Raw genomic sequence first — 18,502 nt, 5'->3', positions numbered from 1 at the left:
TTATAAGGCAAAAATAATTTTAAGCATTTTACTTACTTTTGTAATACTCACTTCAAATATCACTTGATTTACAGAAGGAATCATTAGGTCATTACTTAATAAAGTACATTTCTCTCTGAAAAAGTTGAACTGAAAACATTTTAAACTAATCAGGACTTACCCACTCTCTTATTTTAATTCATTCAGCAAAATCTAAAGAATAAAATTATAGGAACCAATAGCTCAACTCTTAGTCACATGGGGATTAGGTATCTTTATCACTACTTAAAAGCCCGAAAGAAACCAGTATCAACACAAAACAAAATAAAGAAATAAACTACTCTAGCTGATTTCTTCAAATTTCAGCTTGAGTGAAAAATTTTATAATTCTGTAAGGATCTCACTTACCAGTGGTGTTTCAAAGTAAGGTGCAGGATTTGGTGACCAAGACTGAGGCACAATACTATAGACCGAGTACTGTTGGTGAGGATTATATACAGGCTGCATAAAAACTGGTGAGGCATACTGTGCTTGAGTTTGAATGGGCTGACTATACATACTAGAATCCATTAATCGATAACCATTCTTAGCAAAAAATGTATTGATGGCTTTTATCCTTGCCTAGAAGAAAGAGGAACAAATTATAATGAAGGACTGTGTATCTTCACAAATATATTTAATTTACATTTTAAACATATTTTACATGACTATGTTATTTCTGCCTACTATACAGTCAGTAGAGCAAAAGGAAATGACTGATAGCTTTAAATTATTTTAAAACTTCTGCATGGCTAATACAACAATGAACAAAGTAAAACCACAAAAGTCAAAATAGTAAAACTAACTGCAACTTATCACAGACAAGGGAGCAAATATTCCTAATATACAAATGCTAAAAAAAAAAAGATAAAAAAATGTGTTAGAGAAATGAACAGAGTTCACAGAGAAAAGAAAGGCAAATGGCTCTTAAACGTGAAAAGATGCTAAACCTTGCTTATAGGAGAAATGAGATTAAAAATGGAATTAACATTTCTCACTTACAGGATTGGCAAAAAAATCCCAAAATTTGACAACATACTTTGTTGATAAGGTTGTGGCAAAATACACTGATGATGGGAATGTAAAACAGCACAACCCTTATAAACAAAAACTTAGCAATATCTTCCAAAAATCATATATGCATTTATCACATTCTCATCAATCCCACTTCAAGGAATCTTTTCCAAATACACACTGAACAAAAAGAAGTTTTAAAAAAAGGATGCACGTGGCTGTTCACTGACACTAACTATAATAGGAAGGGGGAAAAAGCTATCCACAACACACAGACACACACACACACACACACACACACACACACTGAACAGTCCATCAATGGTTGAACACACTATATTACATCCACACAATTGAGTATCATGCAGATGTAAACTGAGGAACTGCTCTAAGTACTACTATGGAGTGATTTCCAGAATACATTATTGTTTAAAAAAAAAAGAGGTAAAGCAAGGAGGATAAGAATAGGTATAAGTAAGCTACTGTTTAGCTAAGTCAGATAACGATATAAGATATACTTGCATTCACACATATATATGTGTATGTATTTAATATACTGTTGTATTTTTTTTCAAAGATTTTATTTATTTATTTGACAGACAGAGACACAGTGAGTGTGGGAACACAAGCAGGGGGAGTGGGAGAGGGAGAAGCAGGCTTCCTGTGGAGCAGGGAGCCCAACCTGGGGCTAGATCCCAGGACTCTGGGATCACGACCTGATCCGAAGGCAAATGCTTAACCAACTGAGCCACCTAGGCGCCCCTCATATACTGTTTTACTTTTAAACCATACACATATTGAAAATAAAATTTAAAAAATCAATTGTAAAAGTTAAAAGCAAAATTAACCTAAATGTGCATCTGTGTTATATTAGTAATGTAACAGAGAAATCCTAAGTGATTTTGAGCCATAATAAAATCAACTGTTATGAATGTTCCTTAGGAATAAACTACAAGGCAAAGTATAGCAAAAAATTTCTTAGTTTGTTTCCAGAGTTATATTCCTATTGGTATTGTTATTCTGATACTTTTGCATGTGATTATGGGATACAGCAAATCAGTAATTATACTGGGGTCACTGAGATCTGAGATTTTCACATGAGAGAAAGAAGACACAGATGTGAGATCAAAGAAGTGAAAAGCATGTAGCCTGAATTTAAATTGGAAGCCTCAGTATAAACTCATGATATATTTTTGTTAAAAACAAACAAACACACACCTATTTCATAGCTCTGACCAATGAATGGCTTTTAAACAATGACCACACACAAGAACTCCTGTGCCTAGCCAGTGGGCTGCAAAATATCACCTCCCCATAAAAAGCAAAGTGGGAATTCTAGAGACTTGACTGACCCCAGGCCTCTGACACAAAATGTACAAAACACTGGAACATCTTATCACACGATGGAGCAAGCAAACCACTGAAAATTACTAAGGCTGTGACAAAAGGCCTCGTAAGTTAACTCAAAAGAGCCCACAATGCATTAATAAGGACAACAAACACACCAATATGTTTAAATACCCAACAACAAAAAATACTGAAATGGTCATTTTTGAAGGTTCCTAGGGAACCAACACATTATTTTCAAAAACTGGTAATAAAAGCTAGAACCAAGCATTTATCATGCATTCCATATATGAGCTGTACCTCAGGGTAATAAAGATGATGGCAAGCTTCCCTTTATAGAAGCCCTTCAACTAATAAATGGAAAAAAAGAAAGCCTGAAAATAGCACCTCTTTGCAGCCTTTAATTAATAGATTTAGTCAATGATCAGTAGCACCTAGCATAAAAGAGAGACAGACACAAAAACATACAGGCTTTTTGTTCTCTCTCTGCTGCTCCCAAATCAAACCAAATTTTGATCAAGCCTCTAAATCTAGCTACCAATTTGCATGAAGTACAGGAGACAGAGGATCATGCTAAACTACACTAAAAAATATAATTAGCCAATTCAAAACTGGGCAAAGGACCTGAATAGACATTTCTCCAAAGATGATATATAAGGAAGGAAATTCTGCAATATGCTACATGGATAAACCTTGAAGACATTGTTAAGTGACATAAACCAGTCACAAAGAAACAAATACTGTATGATTTCATTTATATGAAGTAATGAGAGTAGTCAAAAATCATAGACTAGGAAGAATAATGGTGGTTGTCAGGGGCTAGAAGGAGGGGAGAATGGGGAGTTATTGTTTAATAGGTACAGAATTTCAGTTTTATAAGATGAAGAAAGTTAACGTGAATGGATGGTGGTGAATGTGTTTAGTACAACTGCATTATATACTTAAAAGATGGTAAGTTTTATATATGTGTATTTAAACACAATAAAAAATATAACTAGAAAATGAGAAACTCTGTAAAACAAATAACTTAGTTATTTCAACAACATATTTTCAAAAGAAAAAATAAGTAAAGGATGAAACTACAGATATAAACAAAGAAAAAAGACAAAAAAATAAGAATCAGGAAAATGTGATATTATAGCTATGATTTTTAAAAAATCCCTCTTTCAAAGCTACTAAAACTAGTTTATTTACAGATAAAATTAAGTTTCAAATTTGCTTCAAAATAACTGGGGGCATGGAGAAATGGGTGGGAATATGGATGAAGCAAGACCAGCCATGCTCTACAAACTGTTAAAACTGGCTGATGGGATTCTCAGTGATTGATTATACTATTTTCTCCACTTTTATATATATCTGAAATTTCCTATACTAAGTTTAAAAAAAAAGGGGAAAGAAAGCAATGCTCTAAAACTTAGTAAGTCAGACCATTTGTTTACATATTACCTGTGGCTGCTTTTGTGCCATAATGGCAAGAGTTGAGTAGTTACAACAGATTTCATGATTGGTAAAATCTACAACGTTAACTTTCTGGTCCTTTAAACTTTTTTTTTTTTTTAAGATTTTATTTATTTATTTATTTGAGAGAGAGAGAGAGAGCGCAAGAGGGGGTAGGGTTAGAAGGAGAAGCAGACTCCCCGCCGAGCAGGGAGCCCGATGTGGGACTCGATCCCGGGACTCCAGGATCATGACCTGAGCCGAAGGCAGTCGCTCAACCAACTGAGCCACCCAGGCGCCCCACTTTCTGGTCCTTTAAAGAAAAAGTTTACTGACCTTTGTAAAAGAACTAAATAAAACAGCAGCTCTTTCTGCTCAAGGGTCCTGTCCCTGGTGCTATAATAAAACCACCTATTTGCATCAAACAAACAAAAAACCCTAAAACAGATGTAAGAGGGTTAGATTAGGAATCATCAGCCTCACTAACTTGTTAGGAATATCAAGTGAAATAATGCATTTTAAAGCATAAAAACATGACTTTAACAAATGAATGAAAGGTATATTTTATGGTCCTTATAAGTCAGGAATTCTCCTTCCCTCAAATTGTAACCAATCAAACAATAAGAAATCCATAATGGCCAATCTTGAAAAATCCTTAAAATATCAAATTGACTTTAATATGACCTAAAAAATTTTTAGCTGTTGCTTTTACTAAAGTAATGTCATACGCTGTAGTTTACCTAAATCTTAATATATCCCATAAGAAACTAAAACCAAGTAAGTAACATTATTTTTTGAATGTGGTCCATTATCAAGAAAACAGTAGCCCAAAGAAACAGACTCCAAGATAACCAGGTACTGGAAACAGCAGACTAAGATTTTAATCCGGCCATTACGAATATATACGGATTAAGAGGAAACTGTGTTCTTAAGGAGTTGAACAAAAAGGGGAATCTCAGCAGAGGGGAAATATTTTTAAAACTGGAAGTTCCATGGGCACCTGGGTGGCTCAGTTGGTTAAGCAACTGCCTTCGGCTCAGGTCATGATCCTGGAGTCCCGGGATCGAGTCCCGCATCGGGCTCCCTAATCAGCAGGGAGTCTGCTTCTCCCTCTCTCACTCCCCCCTCTTGTGCTCTCTCTCTCTCAAATAAATAAATAAAATCTTTAAAAAACAAAACAAAACAAAAAAACCTGGAAGTTCCAGAATACAACTTGAAGATGAATAGAAATTATCCATAGAAATTATCCAATCCAAAGAAGAAAAAAAGAGATTGAAGAAAAATGAACAAAATCTCAGTGACACCAAGCAGTCCAATGTGTGTGTAATTGGGGAGTCTCAAAAGGAGGGGAGAGAAGTCAGGCAGAAATTCTTTTTGAAGAACTGGTAGTTGAAAATCCCCCCAATCCAGCAGACAAACATCAATGTGCAAAGCCAAGAAATTTAGCACATACCAAGCAGGATATAAAAAACCCGTACCTTGAAACACAACAGTCAATCTACTGAAAACCAAACATAAAACAAAAAAATATCTTGATAGCAGGCAAAAAAGACCACATTATATAAAGAGAGTAACCATAATGCCTCGCCAGAAACAATAGAGGCCAGGAGACAACAGAGTATCTTTTTTATTTTATTTTATTTTATTTATTTGACACAGAGAGAGAGATAGCGGAAGAGGGAACACAAGCAGGGGGAGTGGGAGAGGGAGAAGCAGGCTTCCCGCGGAGCAGGCAGCCCAATGTGGGGCTTGATCCCAGGACGCTGGGATCATGACCTGAGCCGAAGGCAAGATGCTTAACGACTGAGCCAGCCAGGCGCCCCGACAACAGAATATCTTAAAAGGAAAGAAAAAATTAGAACTATCAATCTAAAATTCCATATCCATGGAAAATACCCATCAAAAATGAGTATGAAATATAGGACAGTTTTAAGATAAGTAGAAACTAAGAAAATTCATCACTGGTAGGCACTGTAAGAAACATCAAATGAAATTCTTTAGGCTGAAAGAACTAATACCAGACAGACCTCATCTACAGGAGGAAGAGCAATAAAAAAAGCTTTCCTGCTTAATTACAAGAGAAAAAAGATGATGAAATGGAAGCAGTTTACCTCAGCTCATATAATAAAAGCTCTACGGGACTCTTCCAGAAGCATATCTTTAGGCCAAAGTCTGCAAGGACTCTTGACCTTGGATATCCATTGCACAAGAGTCTGAATTCTCCCAAATTATCATGGGTAATTTTAGAATCATGGCCATTATAAATAATTTGCCAATTAATTGTACACAAAGATATTTTAATAAAATATAGCATTATGATTTCCTATAATAAGTTTATAAGTATTTAAAATTTTTGTGAAAAATTTAGATAACTGATTCAGAAGAAAACAGTAACACAGCAGATTCCTTATACACAACAGACAAAACCTAAGAGAGAAAAGTTTAAGGTCTAAATAGGAGTTTATTATTTATTTATTTATTATTATTTTTTTAAAGATTTTTTATTTATTTATTTGAGAGAGAGAATGAGATAAGAGACAGAGAGCATGAGAGGGAGGAGGGTCAGAGGGAGAAGCAGACTCCCTGCCGAGCAGGGAGCCCGATGCGGGACTCGATCCCGGGACTCCAGGATCATGACCTGAGCCGAAGGCAGTCGCTTAACCGACTGAGCCACCCAGGCGCCCAGGAGTTTATTATTTAAAGGCATTTAAAAAAAAATCAATTTAATTTCACATATTTTAAAAAAACAACTTTAAAATAAAAGTAACTCTCTATTAAAAGATCACTTTTCTTAGGTTAAGAACAGAATTACTAATATTTCCATTTTGTATTTGTATATATTGTACCTATAAAGCAGAAATCAATATATAGTAAATTAATTTACCTCATCAAAGAATAATAAGTAGTAAATAAGTCATGTTAACATGCTGCAAGAAGTGTTTTTTGTTTTTTTTTGGTTTTTTACTTTTAATACAATATGCTTTATAGATTCAGGAAAAGAATTACAAACAGATCCTGTATTAGATAAGGTGGACTAAATTAATGCAACAAATACACAAAAAATTTAAAAGGCCCAAACACACAAAAATGATATTTCTCTTAATAATAAATTTGACAAAATAGGCAAAGACTTATACACTGAAAACTAGAAGGCAATGCTCAGAAACCAAAGCCTAAATAAATGACGAGAGATACCACATTAGAAGATTAAATATTATGAAGGTGGCAATTCTCCCCAACTAGAGTCGATGAAATCCCAATCAAAATCCCAACAAGCGTTTCTGTAAAACTGACACACTCATTTGAAAATTTATATGGAAATGTTAAGGACCTGGAATACCTAAAGTAATTTTGGAAAGTCAAAACAAATTTGAGAACTTAGACATTACCCAATCTTACAACTTTTTATAAAGCTACAGTAATCAAGACATTAGGGAACTGATTTAAAGATAAACATACAGATCAATGGAACAGAACAGAGTCCACAAATACACCAAAGCATATATGATCAACAAAGAGTCAACAAAGTAACCAAGAGTCTTTTCAACAGATAATGTTGGAACAAATGTACATATATTTTAAAAAAGAACCCTGACTCTTCACAACACACAGAAGAAACTTGAAGTAGATCATAAAATCTAAATGTGAGTATAATCTTAATGTTAAAATATAATACTTCCAGAAGAAATCATAAAAGAAAATATTCACGAACCTAGAAGACACTGATTTCAGATAAGACAAAAATAATGAACCCTAAAAGAAAAGTGAGAAAAAAACAGACTTTATTAGGGGCACCTGGGTGGCTCAGTCAGTTAAGCATCTGCCTTTGGCTCAGGTCATGATCTCAGGGTCCTAGGATTGAGCCCCGCATCGAGCCCTGCATCGGGTCCCCTGCTCGTGCTTGCTCTCTAAATAAATAAATAAAATCTTAAAAACAGACTTTATTAAAATTAAAAAACTTCTAAAATTTTTTTAAAACTTCTGCTCTTTGGTCAATTAATTTTTGACAAAGGAGGCAAGAATATACAATGGGGAAAAGACAGTCTCTTCAATAAACAGTGTTGGGAAAACTACATGCAAAAGCATGAAACTGGACCACTTTTTAATTTTTAATTTTAATTTTTTTAAGATTTTATTTATTTGACAGAGAGAGACACAGCGAGAGAGGGAACACAAGCAGGAAGAGTGGGAGGGGGAGAAGCAGGCTTCCCGCGGAGCGGGGAGCCTGATGTGGGGCTCGATCCCAGGACCCTGGGATCATGACCTGTGCCGAAGGCAGACGCTTAACGACTGAGACACCCAGGGGTCCCTGGACCACTTTTTTATACCCTATACAAAAATAAACTCAAAATAGATTAAAGACTCAAATATAAGACCAGAAACCATAAAACTCCTAGAAGAAAACAAAGGCAATTAGCTCTTTAACATCAGTATTAGCAATATTTTTTTGGATGTGTCTCCTCAGGAAACAAAAGCAAAAATGAACAAATGGGACTATTTCAAACTACAAAGCTTTTGCACAGTAAAGGAAACCTTATCAACCAAATGGAAAGGCAACCTACTAAATGGGAGAAGGTATCTGCAAATGATAAAAATGATAAGGGATTAATATCCAAATTATATAAATAACTCACACAACTCAAAACCCAAACAATCCAATTTAAAACATGGGCAGAGGACCTGAAGAGACATTTCTCCAAAGAAGACATACAGATGGCCAAAAGACACATGAAAAGATGCTCAACATCACTAACCATCAGGTAAATGCAAATCAAAATCACAAAGAGGTATCTCCTCACACTTGTCACCAGGCTATATTTTAAAAAAAAGAAAAGAAAAAAGGAAGTAACAAATGTTGGTGAGAATATGGGAAAAAGGGCACCCTCTGTGCACTGCTGGTGGGAATACAAAATGATGCAGCCACTATGGAAAAAACATGAAGGTTTCTTGGGACACCTGGGTGGCTCAGTCAGTCAAGTGTCTGCTTTCGGCTCAGGTTATGATCCCAGAGTCCTGGGATCGAGTTCCGCATCAGGCTCCCTGCTCAGTGGAGAGCCTGCTTCTCCCTCTGCCTGCCACTCCCCCTGCTTGTGTTCTCTCTCTGACAAATAAATAAATAAAATCTAAAAAAAGTATGAAAAAAAGTATCAAAAAATTAAAAATACATCTACCATGATCCAGCAATTCCACTTCTGGGTACTTATTCAAAGAAAACAAAAATGCTAACTTGAAAAAACACACACATCCCTATGTCCACTGTAGCCTTACTTACAACAGCCAAGATATGAAAGCAACCTAAGTGTCCATCGATAGACGAATGGATAATGATGTGGTACACACACAAACATACACAAATATCAGCTATAAAAAAGAACGAAATCTTGCCATTTGCCACATCGATATTATGCTAAGTGAAATAAGTCAGACAGGAAAAAACATATACTGGTTGATTTTACTTACATGTGGAATCTAAAAAACAATACAAATGAAACAGAAACAAACTCATGTAGTCAGAGAAAAATCTGGTGGTTGCCAAGGGGCAGGGGTGACCGGGTGGAAGGATGGACAAAAGGGGAAAATTAAAAGGTTCAAATTTCATTATAAAATAAGTCGTGGGGATGTGATGTATACATAGAGAATATAGTTAATAATATTGTAACAACTTTGTATGGTGACATATGGTAGCTTGGTTTATGATGGTCATCAATTCCTATGTATAGAAATGTTGAATCACTATGTAGGACACCTGAAACTAATATAATATTGTACATCAACTACATTTCCATTAAAACAACAATAACAAAAACCTCTAAAACTTCTGCTCTTCAAATATGCACTGTTGAGAAAACAAGAAGGCAAATCACAGGCTAGGGGAAATAGATTTGAAATACAAACATACCTGACAAAGAACTTACATCCAGAATATATAAAGAACTCTTTTAATTCAATAATAAGACCAACACATTTTTTTAAATAGAAGATTCAAAAAGTGACTAGATAATCAAACTAAGTACATTTCTACTATTTGGCAATAAAAAAGAATGTACTACCAATACATGCAACAATATGGTTCACTAAAAATAATGGTGAGTCAAAGAAGTCCAGCACAAAAGAGAATATACTGTATGGTTTCATTCATATGAAAACTCCAGAAAAGACAAATCTATAGCTGCAGAAAGCAGATCAGTGATTGCCTAGATTGGTGGTTGGGGATGGTGGGAGAGACTGAGAAAAAACCAATGCACAAGGTTTCCAAAACTAATAAAAATGTATGCCTTAAAACAAATATACCCTATTGTATGCAAAAGTTGCATAAAAACTAAAGTTTTTATGTTGTAAAGTTGATTAAAAAACTAAAATATTTTTTTCTGAGAGGACCTTAGCTAAACTAGACTCAAAATCCAAAGGCATAAAGAAAAAGATTCATCAATCTTATAATCTTGCTATAAAAAATAAATTTCCACAGAAGTACCACTAACACAATAGTCATATCTGATAAGACTAATCACCTCTAAAAACTTATATAATCACAAATCATCAAGGAAATCTTAATAGAAAAACAGCCAGAAACATAAGTAGAAAAATCAGAGAATCAACCACAAGAAATTTCAAAGAAATCAAAAATACTAATATGAATTTAAGTTAGTTCTATGTATTAAGTAAAGGCATACACTACTCTTCAACATAGCAATTTCATTTCTAGGAATTTACCCTAAAATTATATTTGCATATACAGACCAAAAAAAAGTATAAAAATTGCAGAATAGTGTCTAATACTTAGAATATCTAGTTCTCAACAAAAAATTACAGAACACACAGAGAAATAGAGAACTATGGCCCATTCACAGGAAGAACAGAATTTGATAGAAACCATCCTAAGTAAGCCCAGACATTGGAATTACTGGTCAAAGATGTTAAATCAACTATCTTAAATATGCTTAATGAGCTAATGGAAAGCATGGACAAACCTAAGAGTAATCAGGAAAAAGACATATGAACAAAACAATGTAAAGGAAATCAATAGGCCTATCCTACGAGAAATATTACTGGGAGTTATTCAGGGTGAAATAAAGATAGCAGAGAGTAACTAAAAGCCGTAAGAAGAAATAACACTGATAAGGATAATTACATAAGTAAATACAAAAGAAAATATTATTATACTTTTGGTATACAATTCCTCTTTTTCCTTATCAGATTTAAAAGAGAAATGAATAAAACAGAGAAGTACAGAAGCAGAGTATTTGTATACTACTGGAACTAAGCTGGTATTATTCACATGAGGTTGTTATAAATTTAATCCTCACCAAGACAACCATACACACACACACACACACACACACACACACACACACACTTTATATATTTAAAAATACATAGAACAGGAAAGAAGGAAATCAGAATTGGAAATCAAAAAGGCAACAATAGAAAAAATTTGAGGTGGGGGGCACTTGGGTGGCACAGTCCTTTAAGCATCTGCCTTCAGCTCAGGTCATCATCTCAGGTCATGATCCCCGTGTTGTGCTCCCTACTCAGCAGAATCTGCCTCTCCCTCTCCCTCTGCCTCCCCTCCCCCTCCTCGTGCTCTCTCTCTCTCTCAAATAATCTTAAAGAAAAAAAAAAAAAAGAAAAATTGAGGGGAAGAAAGAAAACCCATGAAAGACATACAGAAAACAAAAACAAATACCAAAAGTGGAAGAAGTATCTTTCATTATCAGTAATTATTTTAATGTAAATGAATTAAACTCTCCTATTCAAAGGCAGAGACTGGCAGATTGAATTAAAAAGCAGGGTCCATCTATATGCTATCTATAACAGATTCATTTTAAATTCAAAGACACTGAAAGTAACAGGATGGAAAAGGACATTCCAAGCAAATAGTAACCAAAATACATCTAAGACGGCTATACAGTTGACCCTTTCAACAACAGAGGTTTGAACAGCATGTGTCTACTTATATGCAGATGTTTTCAATAAATACAGTACAGTACTGTAAATGTACTTTTCCTTTATTTTTTTTATTTTTTATTTATTTATTTTTTTTAAAGGTTTTATTTATTTGACAGAGAGAAAGACAACCAGAGAGGGAACACAAGCAGGGGGAGTGGGAGAGGGAGAAGCAGGCTTCCCGCGGAGCAGGGAGCCCGATGCGGGGCTCGATCCCAGGACCCTGGGATCATGACCTGAGCCGAAGGCAGACGCTTTACGACTGAGCCACCCAGGCGCCCCTCCTTTATTTTTTTTAAAGATTTTTATTTATGTATTTTTTTGAAGATTTTTTTTGAAGATTTATTTATATGACAGAGAGAAAGCACAAGCAGGGGGAACAGCAGGCAGAGGGAGAGGGAGAAGCAGACTCCCCACGGAGAATGGAGCACGATGCAGGGCTCAATCCCAGGACCCCGGGATCAGGACCTGAGCCGAAGGCAGATGCTTAACCGACTGAGCCACCCAGGCACCCCAAGATTTTTGTTTATTTATTTTAGAGAGCGTGAATCCATGCCTGCGTATGAGTTGGGGGAGGGGTAGAGGGAGAAAGAGAGAATCTCAAGTAAACTCCTTGCTGAGCACAGAGCCTGACCTGAGCTGAAATCAAGAGTTGGATGCTTAACCAACTGAGACTCTAAGGCATCTTCCTTTATTTTAATAACACTTTCTTTTCTTCAGCTTACTTTATTCTAAGAATGCAGTATACAATACATACAATATATAACATACATCTGTTAATCGACTGTTTATGTTATTGGTAAGGCTTCCCATCAAGAGGAGGCTATTCGTTCTAAATTTTGGGGAGTCAAAAGTTTATGTGGAGATGCCTGAGTGGCTCAGTTGGTTAAAGTGTCTGCCTTTGGCTTGGGTCATGATCCCGGGGTCCTGGGTTTGAGCCTCACATCGGGCTCCCTGCTCAGCAGAGAGCCTGCTTCTCCTTCTTCTTCTGCTGCTCCCCCTGCTTGAGCTCGCTCTCTCTCATACATAAATAAAATCTTAAAAGTCGTATACGTGGATTTTCAACTGCCTAGGAAAGGACAGGTCAGCACCGCCACGCCTCTTGGTTGTTCAAGGGTCAACTGACTTTTTATTATTAGGCAAAACAGACTTTAAGTTACAAAAGGTTACAAGAAACAAAGGACATTATATACTAATAAAAGGTTCAATCCAGCAAAAAGATAAAATATAAATATATGTATCTGCCATCAGAGCCCGAAGACATATAAAGCAAACACAAGAGCTGGATGCTTAAACTACTGAGCCACCCAGGTGCCCTAGGATTCTATTTTAAATGGTAGCTCTGGTAGCAACTGGAGAATGGAAAAGTGGGGGGAAAGCTGAAGGCATAACAGTTAAAAGGCTACTCTAATTGTTGAAGCCTAAACAATGGCAGTAATAATTGAAACAAGTTTTAAAGGTAGATTCCATGGGATCTGAGAAAAGATAAGACCTATAAAGACAGTGAGCAAGTGTCATCAATGATAATTCCCAGATTCCCAAACAGATGAACATAAATGTGGTGATGCAATTAATTTTGAGATGAGGATGACAGTATTGAGAATGTTTTCCACCTTTGTTACTAAAAAATTATTCCTGCTACTCATTTTGATTATCTTACAAGTTGTCTATCAGAATCTAACTAAAACTTCATGCTGTCTAAAGGTAGGCCTTTGGAAAGAATTGCTACCCTGTCAACTAATTTTCTAGCACATTATATGAAATTTCTTTAAAACCATTACAGGTTTTATAAAATATTATCCATACGTGTTTTAAATTCTCAAATAGACAAGCAACAAAAATTTTCTGGTTCACACTAGCTCACTTACAAACATTTTCTTACCATGATTGGCTTGCCCTGAAATGTTTTAACTTCTTCTCTTAAGTATTTAAAAGCCTGTTAACAAAGCAGAAAGAACTTTTATTAGCATTCAAACATTTTACTAAAGCCATCTTTATTCTATCAAGAGTTGGTATTAGCAACCATCTCCAAACTAAACAATAAAAAATTCTGAAGTCAATTCCATTATGTAGGTGATAAGGAATGAAAAAGTAAAAACACTCCAGTTGAAGTTCACACTTACTGTAGATTAATGCAGAAAAAAAAACGCACAAAAAACAGACCCCAAATTTCTCTACATATTTACAGTCTTCTAAGATGAAAAATTAAAAAAAAAAATCAGTGGGGTGCCTGGCTGGCTCAGTTGGTGGACTATGCAACTCTTGATCTCGGGGTCGTGACTTCGAGCCCCACACTGGGGTAGAGTTTACTTTAAAAATCAATCAATCAATTGGGGCGCCTGGGTGGCTCAGTCATTACACGTCTGCCTTCGGCTCAAGTCATGATCCCAGGGTCCTGGGATCGAGCCCCACATCGGGCTCCCTGCTCAGTGGGAAGCCTTCTTCTCCCTCTCCCACTCCCCCTGCTTGTGTTCCTGCTCTTGCTATCTCTCTCTAATAAATAAATAAAATCTTAAAAAAAAAAAAAATCAATCAGCGAGTGGTTTTAAAATGCTATTAGATATATTTTTGTTTTTGTTTCAATGGATTATTATTTCTCTTTAAGTTGGACATGACAACAAGAGTAAAATCATTAATGTCAAAATTCCAATAATCAGAAAGGAAGTTATATATTTATTGTGGGCCTAGTGTGTATATACTAGAAATACCAACTACTGAGTACGTGGTTCCCAATCTTTAAATTAATTTTAAAATTGTGTGTTAATTTTTTTATTGATAGGAAACAAACTTCTTTTTTTTTTTAAAGATTTTATTCATTTGACAGAGAGACACACAGTGAGAGAGGGAACACAAGCAGGGGGAGTGGGAGAGGGAGAAGCAGGCTTCTCGCAGAGCAGGGAGCCCGATGCAGAGCAGGGAGCCCGATGCGGGGCTCGATCCCAGGACCCTGGGACCATGACCTGAGCTGAAGGCAGACGCTTAACAACTGAGCCACCCAGGTGCCCCAGGAAACAAACTTCTTAAATTGAAACTGAAAAAGCTTTAGGAAAATGATCAAAAAGGAAACCAATTAAGAAGCACAACCAAGGGGCACCTGGGTGGCTTAGCTGGTTAAGCGACTGCCTTCGGCTCAGGTCATGATGCTGGAGTCCCTGGATGGAGTCCCGCATCGGGCTCCCTGCTCGGTGGGGAGTCTGCTTTGCCCTCTGACCCTCCCCCCTCTCATGTGCTTGCTCTCTCTCATTCTCTCTCTCTCAAATAAATAAATAAAATCTTAAAAAAAAAGAAGCACAACCAAGAAGTTGAACAAGGTGCTCAATAGCTCAACAGTCTTTACAAATATTGCTGTGAGCACATATTTTCTCCGTTAAAATATACCACTACTTCTTGTATCACCAGGACTTCAAATCAGAAGAAAAGTTTTTCTCACCTGTTGTGCATCTGTGTCTGACTGGAAAGTGATATACCAGTTGCTATTGTGTGCAAACTCACAGCTTATCACCTTGGGGCAGTTTTCATTCTTGAACAAAGCTTTAACTTCCTAAAAAAGAAAAACTTTAGTGTAAATTTTGAATATGATTTAGAGATAGAATCTTATTTTAATATCAGCAAAACTGAAGCATTTCACTCTTAGTGGCAAGCTAAATTTTCCTTAACAGTAAAATCTCTCTAGACCTGCCATTATCCAAAAAAGGAAAAGTATGTCCTCCATTAACATTTTCTAGTGCTTATTTATTTTCATGCATTCTCATTCAATCCAGATGCTCTGTCTACATCAGTCACAGATACGAACTCTGTGCAAAGATAGCTTTGCTCTTCCATAATTGAAACTGAAATTTCAATAACTGAAACCGAAAACAAATATATGCATTTCAAAAAAGATGATTATCAAAACTCAGAACTGTGTAGAAATTTATAAAAAGAAAAGAAAGAAAACAACTGGAAGTCAACATTAAGTATCTCTAAACGGTTATAGGAAGAAAGGAAACATTTACTGAAATCCCATGCAGGGTGAAACACAGATTTTGTTTGAAAGATTTTATCATATCCATTTTACAGCTGAGTAAATGGTAGCTCAAACTGTTTAACTTACTCACACTATGACAAAGAACTCAAATCCAGATTTGTATGTCTCCAAACTCCATTTTGTCTAATACCTACCTGAGTTCAAGGAGAAATTCAATAATAACCATTAATTCCCAAATATTGAAGAATCTTATCAGGTTAAAGTGCCCACAAAATACCAAAATATCACAAGGTATCCATTTTTAAAAAGGTAATTACTAAGCTGATGGGACAATCAACATGATAACAGTGAAGTCTAACCTGTATTCTAATTCCCTCAAATTTTTGCTACACTGAATTAAAAAAAATTACGTCTCTACTTATGATGAAATTTGCTTGGGTCAAATACTACTCGAAATAAATAGTGTGCAACCAGCTGAGTTTTGTGACATTTGTGAAAGTGGTGAAATATCACCAAGTTCAGTTAATAAAATTCTCATCCAGTCCAGAATTACATTTCTGTAATCATAGAACTATCTGTGGAACTGTTAGACTGCCACCCACTGATCTCTACCTTCAAAAATCCAGATATTCTCCAAATATTTCTAATTCTCTTAAATGTATAATGAACTGATTCATTTATTTAAATCTTTTCATTTTCAGCCTTTATTATTCTTTAGGAAGAGCTATGCTCATAAATTTACTTTCCCAAGTATAAAAAAAGAAGTCTGGATCTAAAGTAATTTGTTCCACCTGACAGGAACCTTTAAGGTCACCACCCCAAATCCCTTATGTTAATTTGAATTTCAGTGATTACTACCTAGGCTGACTTTCTCTGGCTATCTTAGTCATCTGCACTTCTTTTACTTTTTTTTAATGAACGGTATGTTGCTGCCTTGTTCCTTTTTATTTATTGCTTTTCGTGTGTGACCTATGTATTCAGAATATAAATTACAATAATTATAAAAATAATAATATGGGCTAATCTTAGATTTGTTTTACATGCCAAGTACTGCTCTAAGTTCTTTATATACTAACTCACTTATTTCTCACAATTTTATGAGTTACTTATTACTATTACCCATTTAACAGATGGAAAAAAAACAAAGCAAAAGAGGTTAAGTAACTTATGCAAGGTCATAGAGTTATCAAGTAAAAAGTTGGAATTTAAATCCAGGCAGCTTGGCTCTAGAGTGCAGGCTCATATATCCTACACTGTTTCTTAATAATGCAAATATTCTTCCCATTCTGCAATTTTCCTTTCAATCTGTTACTTTTGACATATAGTTCATAATTTTTAAAAAGAAGATCTATCTAGTGACAGTTTCTTTTCTAATTTCTCTCACTGTTTCTAAGTTTAGGAAATCTTTATTCTGGAGAGTTAATACTGAATGAATCTGGGCAAAAAGATTAACTACTAATGTGCCACATTTGTTAGGTGGCAAGAATCTAAAAATTCTTTTTTAAATGGCTAACCAATTACCATATATCAGTTACTAATTAATCCTCCCTATCTTTAACTTATTATCATTAACATGGCAACTTAGTGTGAAGTCCTGTGGTTTACTGGTTAAGAAACATAGGGTTTGGAATCAGAGAGAGCGAGTTCAAATCAGATTCTGTCATTTAAACCGCCCATGTGTCTTTAGGCAAGTTATTTAACCATACAAAGGCTCAGTTACTTATCTGTAAAACAAGAGATAACAAAACCTTAGGTTTTAAATTACCATACAGTACACAGCACAATACTTGGTAGAACCTAATTACTAAATAAATGTTATCATACATACATTACTATATAAAAGGGTCTATTCCAGGATTATACTGTTTCATTCAAATACTATTTTATTCCTTTACCTGTACCACACCATCTTTATGACTGCAACTCTGCTTTATATTTGCTAGCTAGTAGAATTAGTCTCGAATCTTATTTTTCTTCTTCATTCCTAAGTTTATTCTTTCAGATTAATCCTCAAGTTCCCAAAAGAGCCTATTTATATTTTAATTGCCAGTCAAATCAATAAATTGAGAACTAGTAACACTGCAATACTCAGTCCACCATTCTAAGAACATGGAATTATATCTTCCTCCTCCCTCTGTACCATTCTTCCAGTGTTTCAGAATTTACAAAACAAAATTTAACCTAGTCACATAATTGATATGAGGGCACTGACTTATACTTCGTTTACCTTCAATTTAAACAGTTAAAGAACACTTAGCTTAATGAGATATCACCTCACACCAGTCAGAATGGCTAAAAGAGAAAGGGGAACCCTCCTACATTGTTGGTGGGAATGCAAGCTGGTGCAGCCACTCTGGAAAACAGTATGGAGGATCCTCAAATAGAGCTACCATATGACCCAGCAATTGCACTACTGGGTATTTACCCCAAAGATACAAATGTAGGGATCTGAAGGGGTACATGAACCCTGATGTTTATACCAGCAATGTCCACAATAGCCAAACTATGGAAAGAGCCAAGATGTCCATCAACAAATGAATGGATAAAGAAAATGTGGTGTATATCTATCTATCTATCTATCTATCTATATATACACAATGGAATATTATGCAGCCATCAAAAGGAATGAAATCTTGCCATTTGCAATGACGTGGATGGAACTGGAGGGTATTATACTGAGCGAAATAAGTCAATCAGAGAAAGACATGTATCATATGACCTCACTGATATGAGGAATTCTTAATCTCAGGAAACAAACTGAGGGTTGCTGGAGTG

At 35.5% G+C, this 18,502-nt stretch overlaps 1 protein-coding gene across 6 annotated transcripts in view; it reads right to left on the bottom strand.

Annotated features, from left to right (window-relative positions):
* The window catches only part of LARP4 (La ribonucleoprotein 4), a 207,018-nt gene that overhangs the window by 20,433 nt on the left and 168,083 nt on the right, over window positions 1-18,502 (bottom strand). For all 6 annotated transcript variants that reach the window (XM_081821661.1, XM_081821664.1, XM_081821659.1 and 3 more), the window contains 3 exons: window positions 15,191-15,301; window positions 13,643-13,696; window positions 388-600 (listed from right to left, as the gene is read on the bottom strand). In XM_081821661.1, the coding sequence (XP_081677787.1) occupies window positions 388-600; window positions 13,643-13,696; window positions 15,191-15,301 (378 nt within the window). The remainder of the gene's footprint in view (window positions 1-387; window positions 601-13,642; window positions 13,697-15,190; window positions 15,302-18,502) is intronic.

Source organism: Leptonychotes weddellii, chromosome 5 (genome assembly GCF_054177405.1).
Source record: "Leptonychotes weddellii isolate Sample4059 chromosome 5, ASM5417740v2, whole genome shotgun sequence".
Lineage (NCBI taxonomy): Eukaryota > Metazoa > Chordata > Mammalia > Carnivora > Phocidae > Leptonychotes > Leptonychotes weddellii.
Note: the sequence above shows the minus strand (reverse complement) of the source record. Positions and strands in the feature narration are given on the sequence as shown.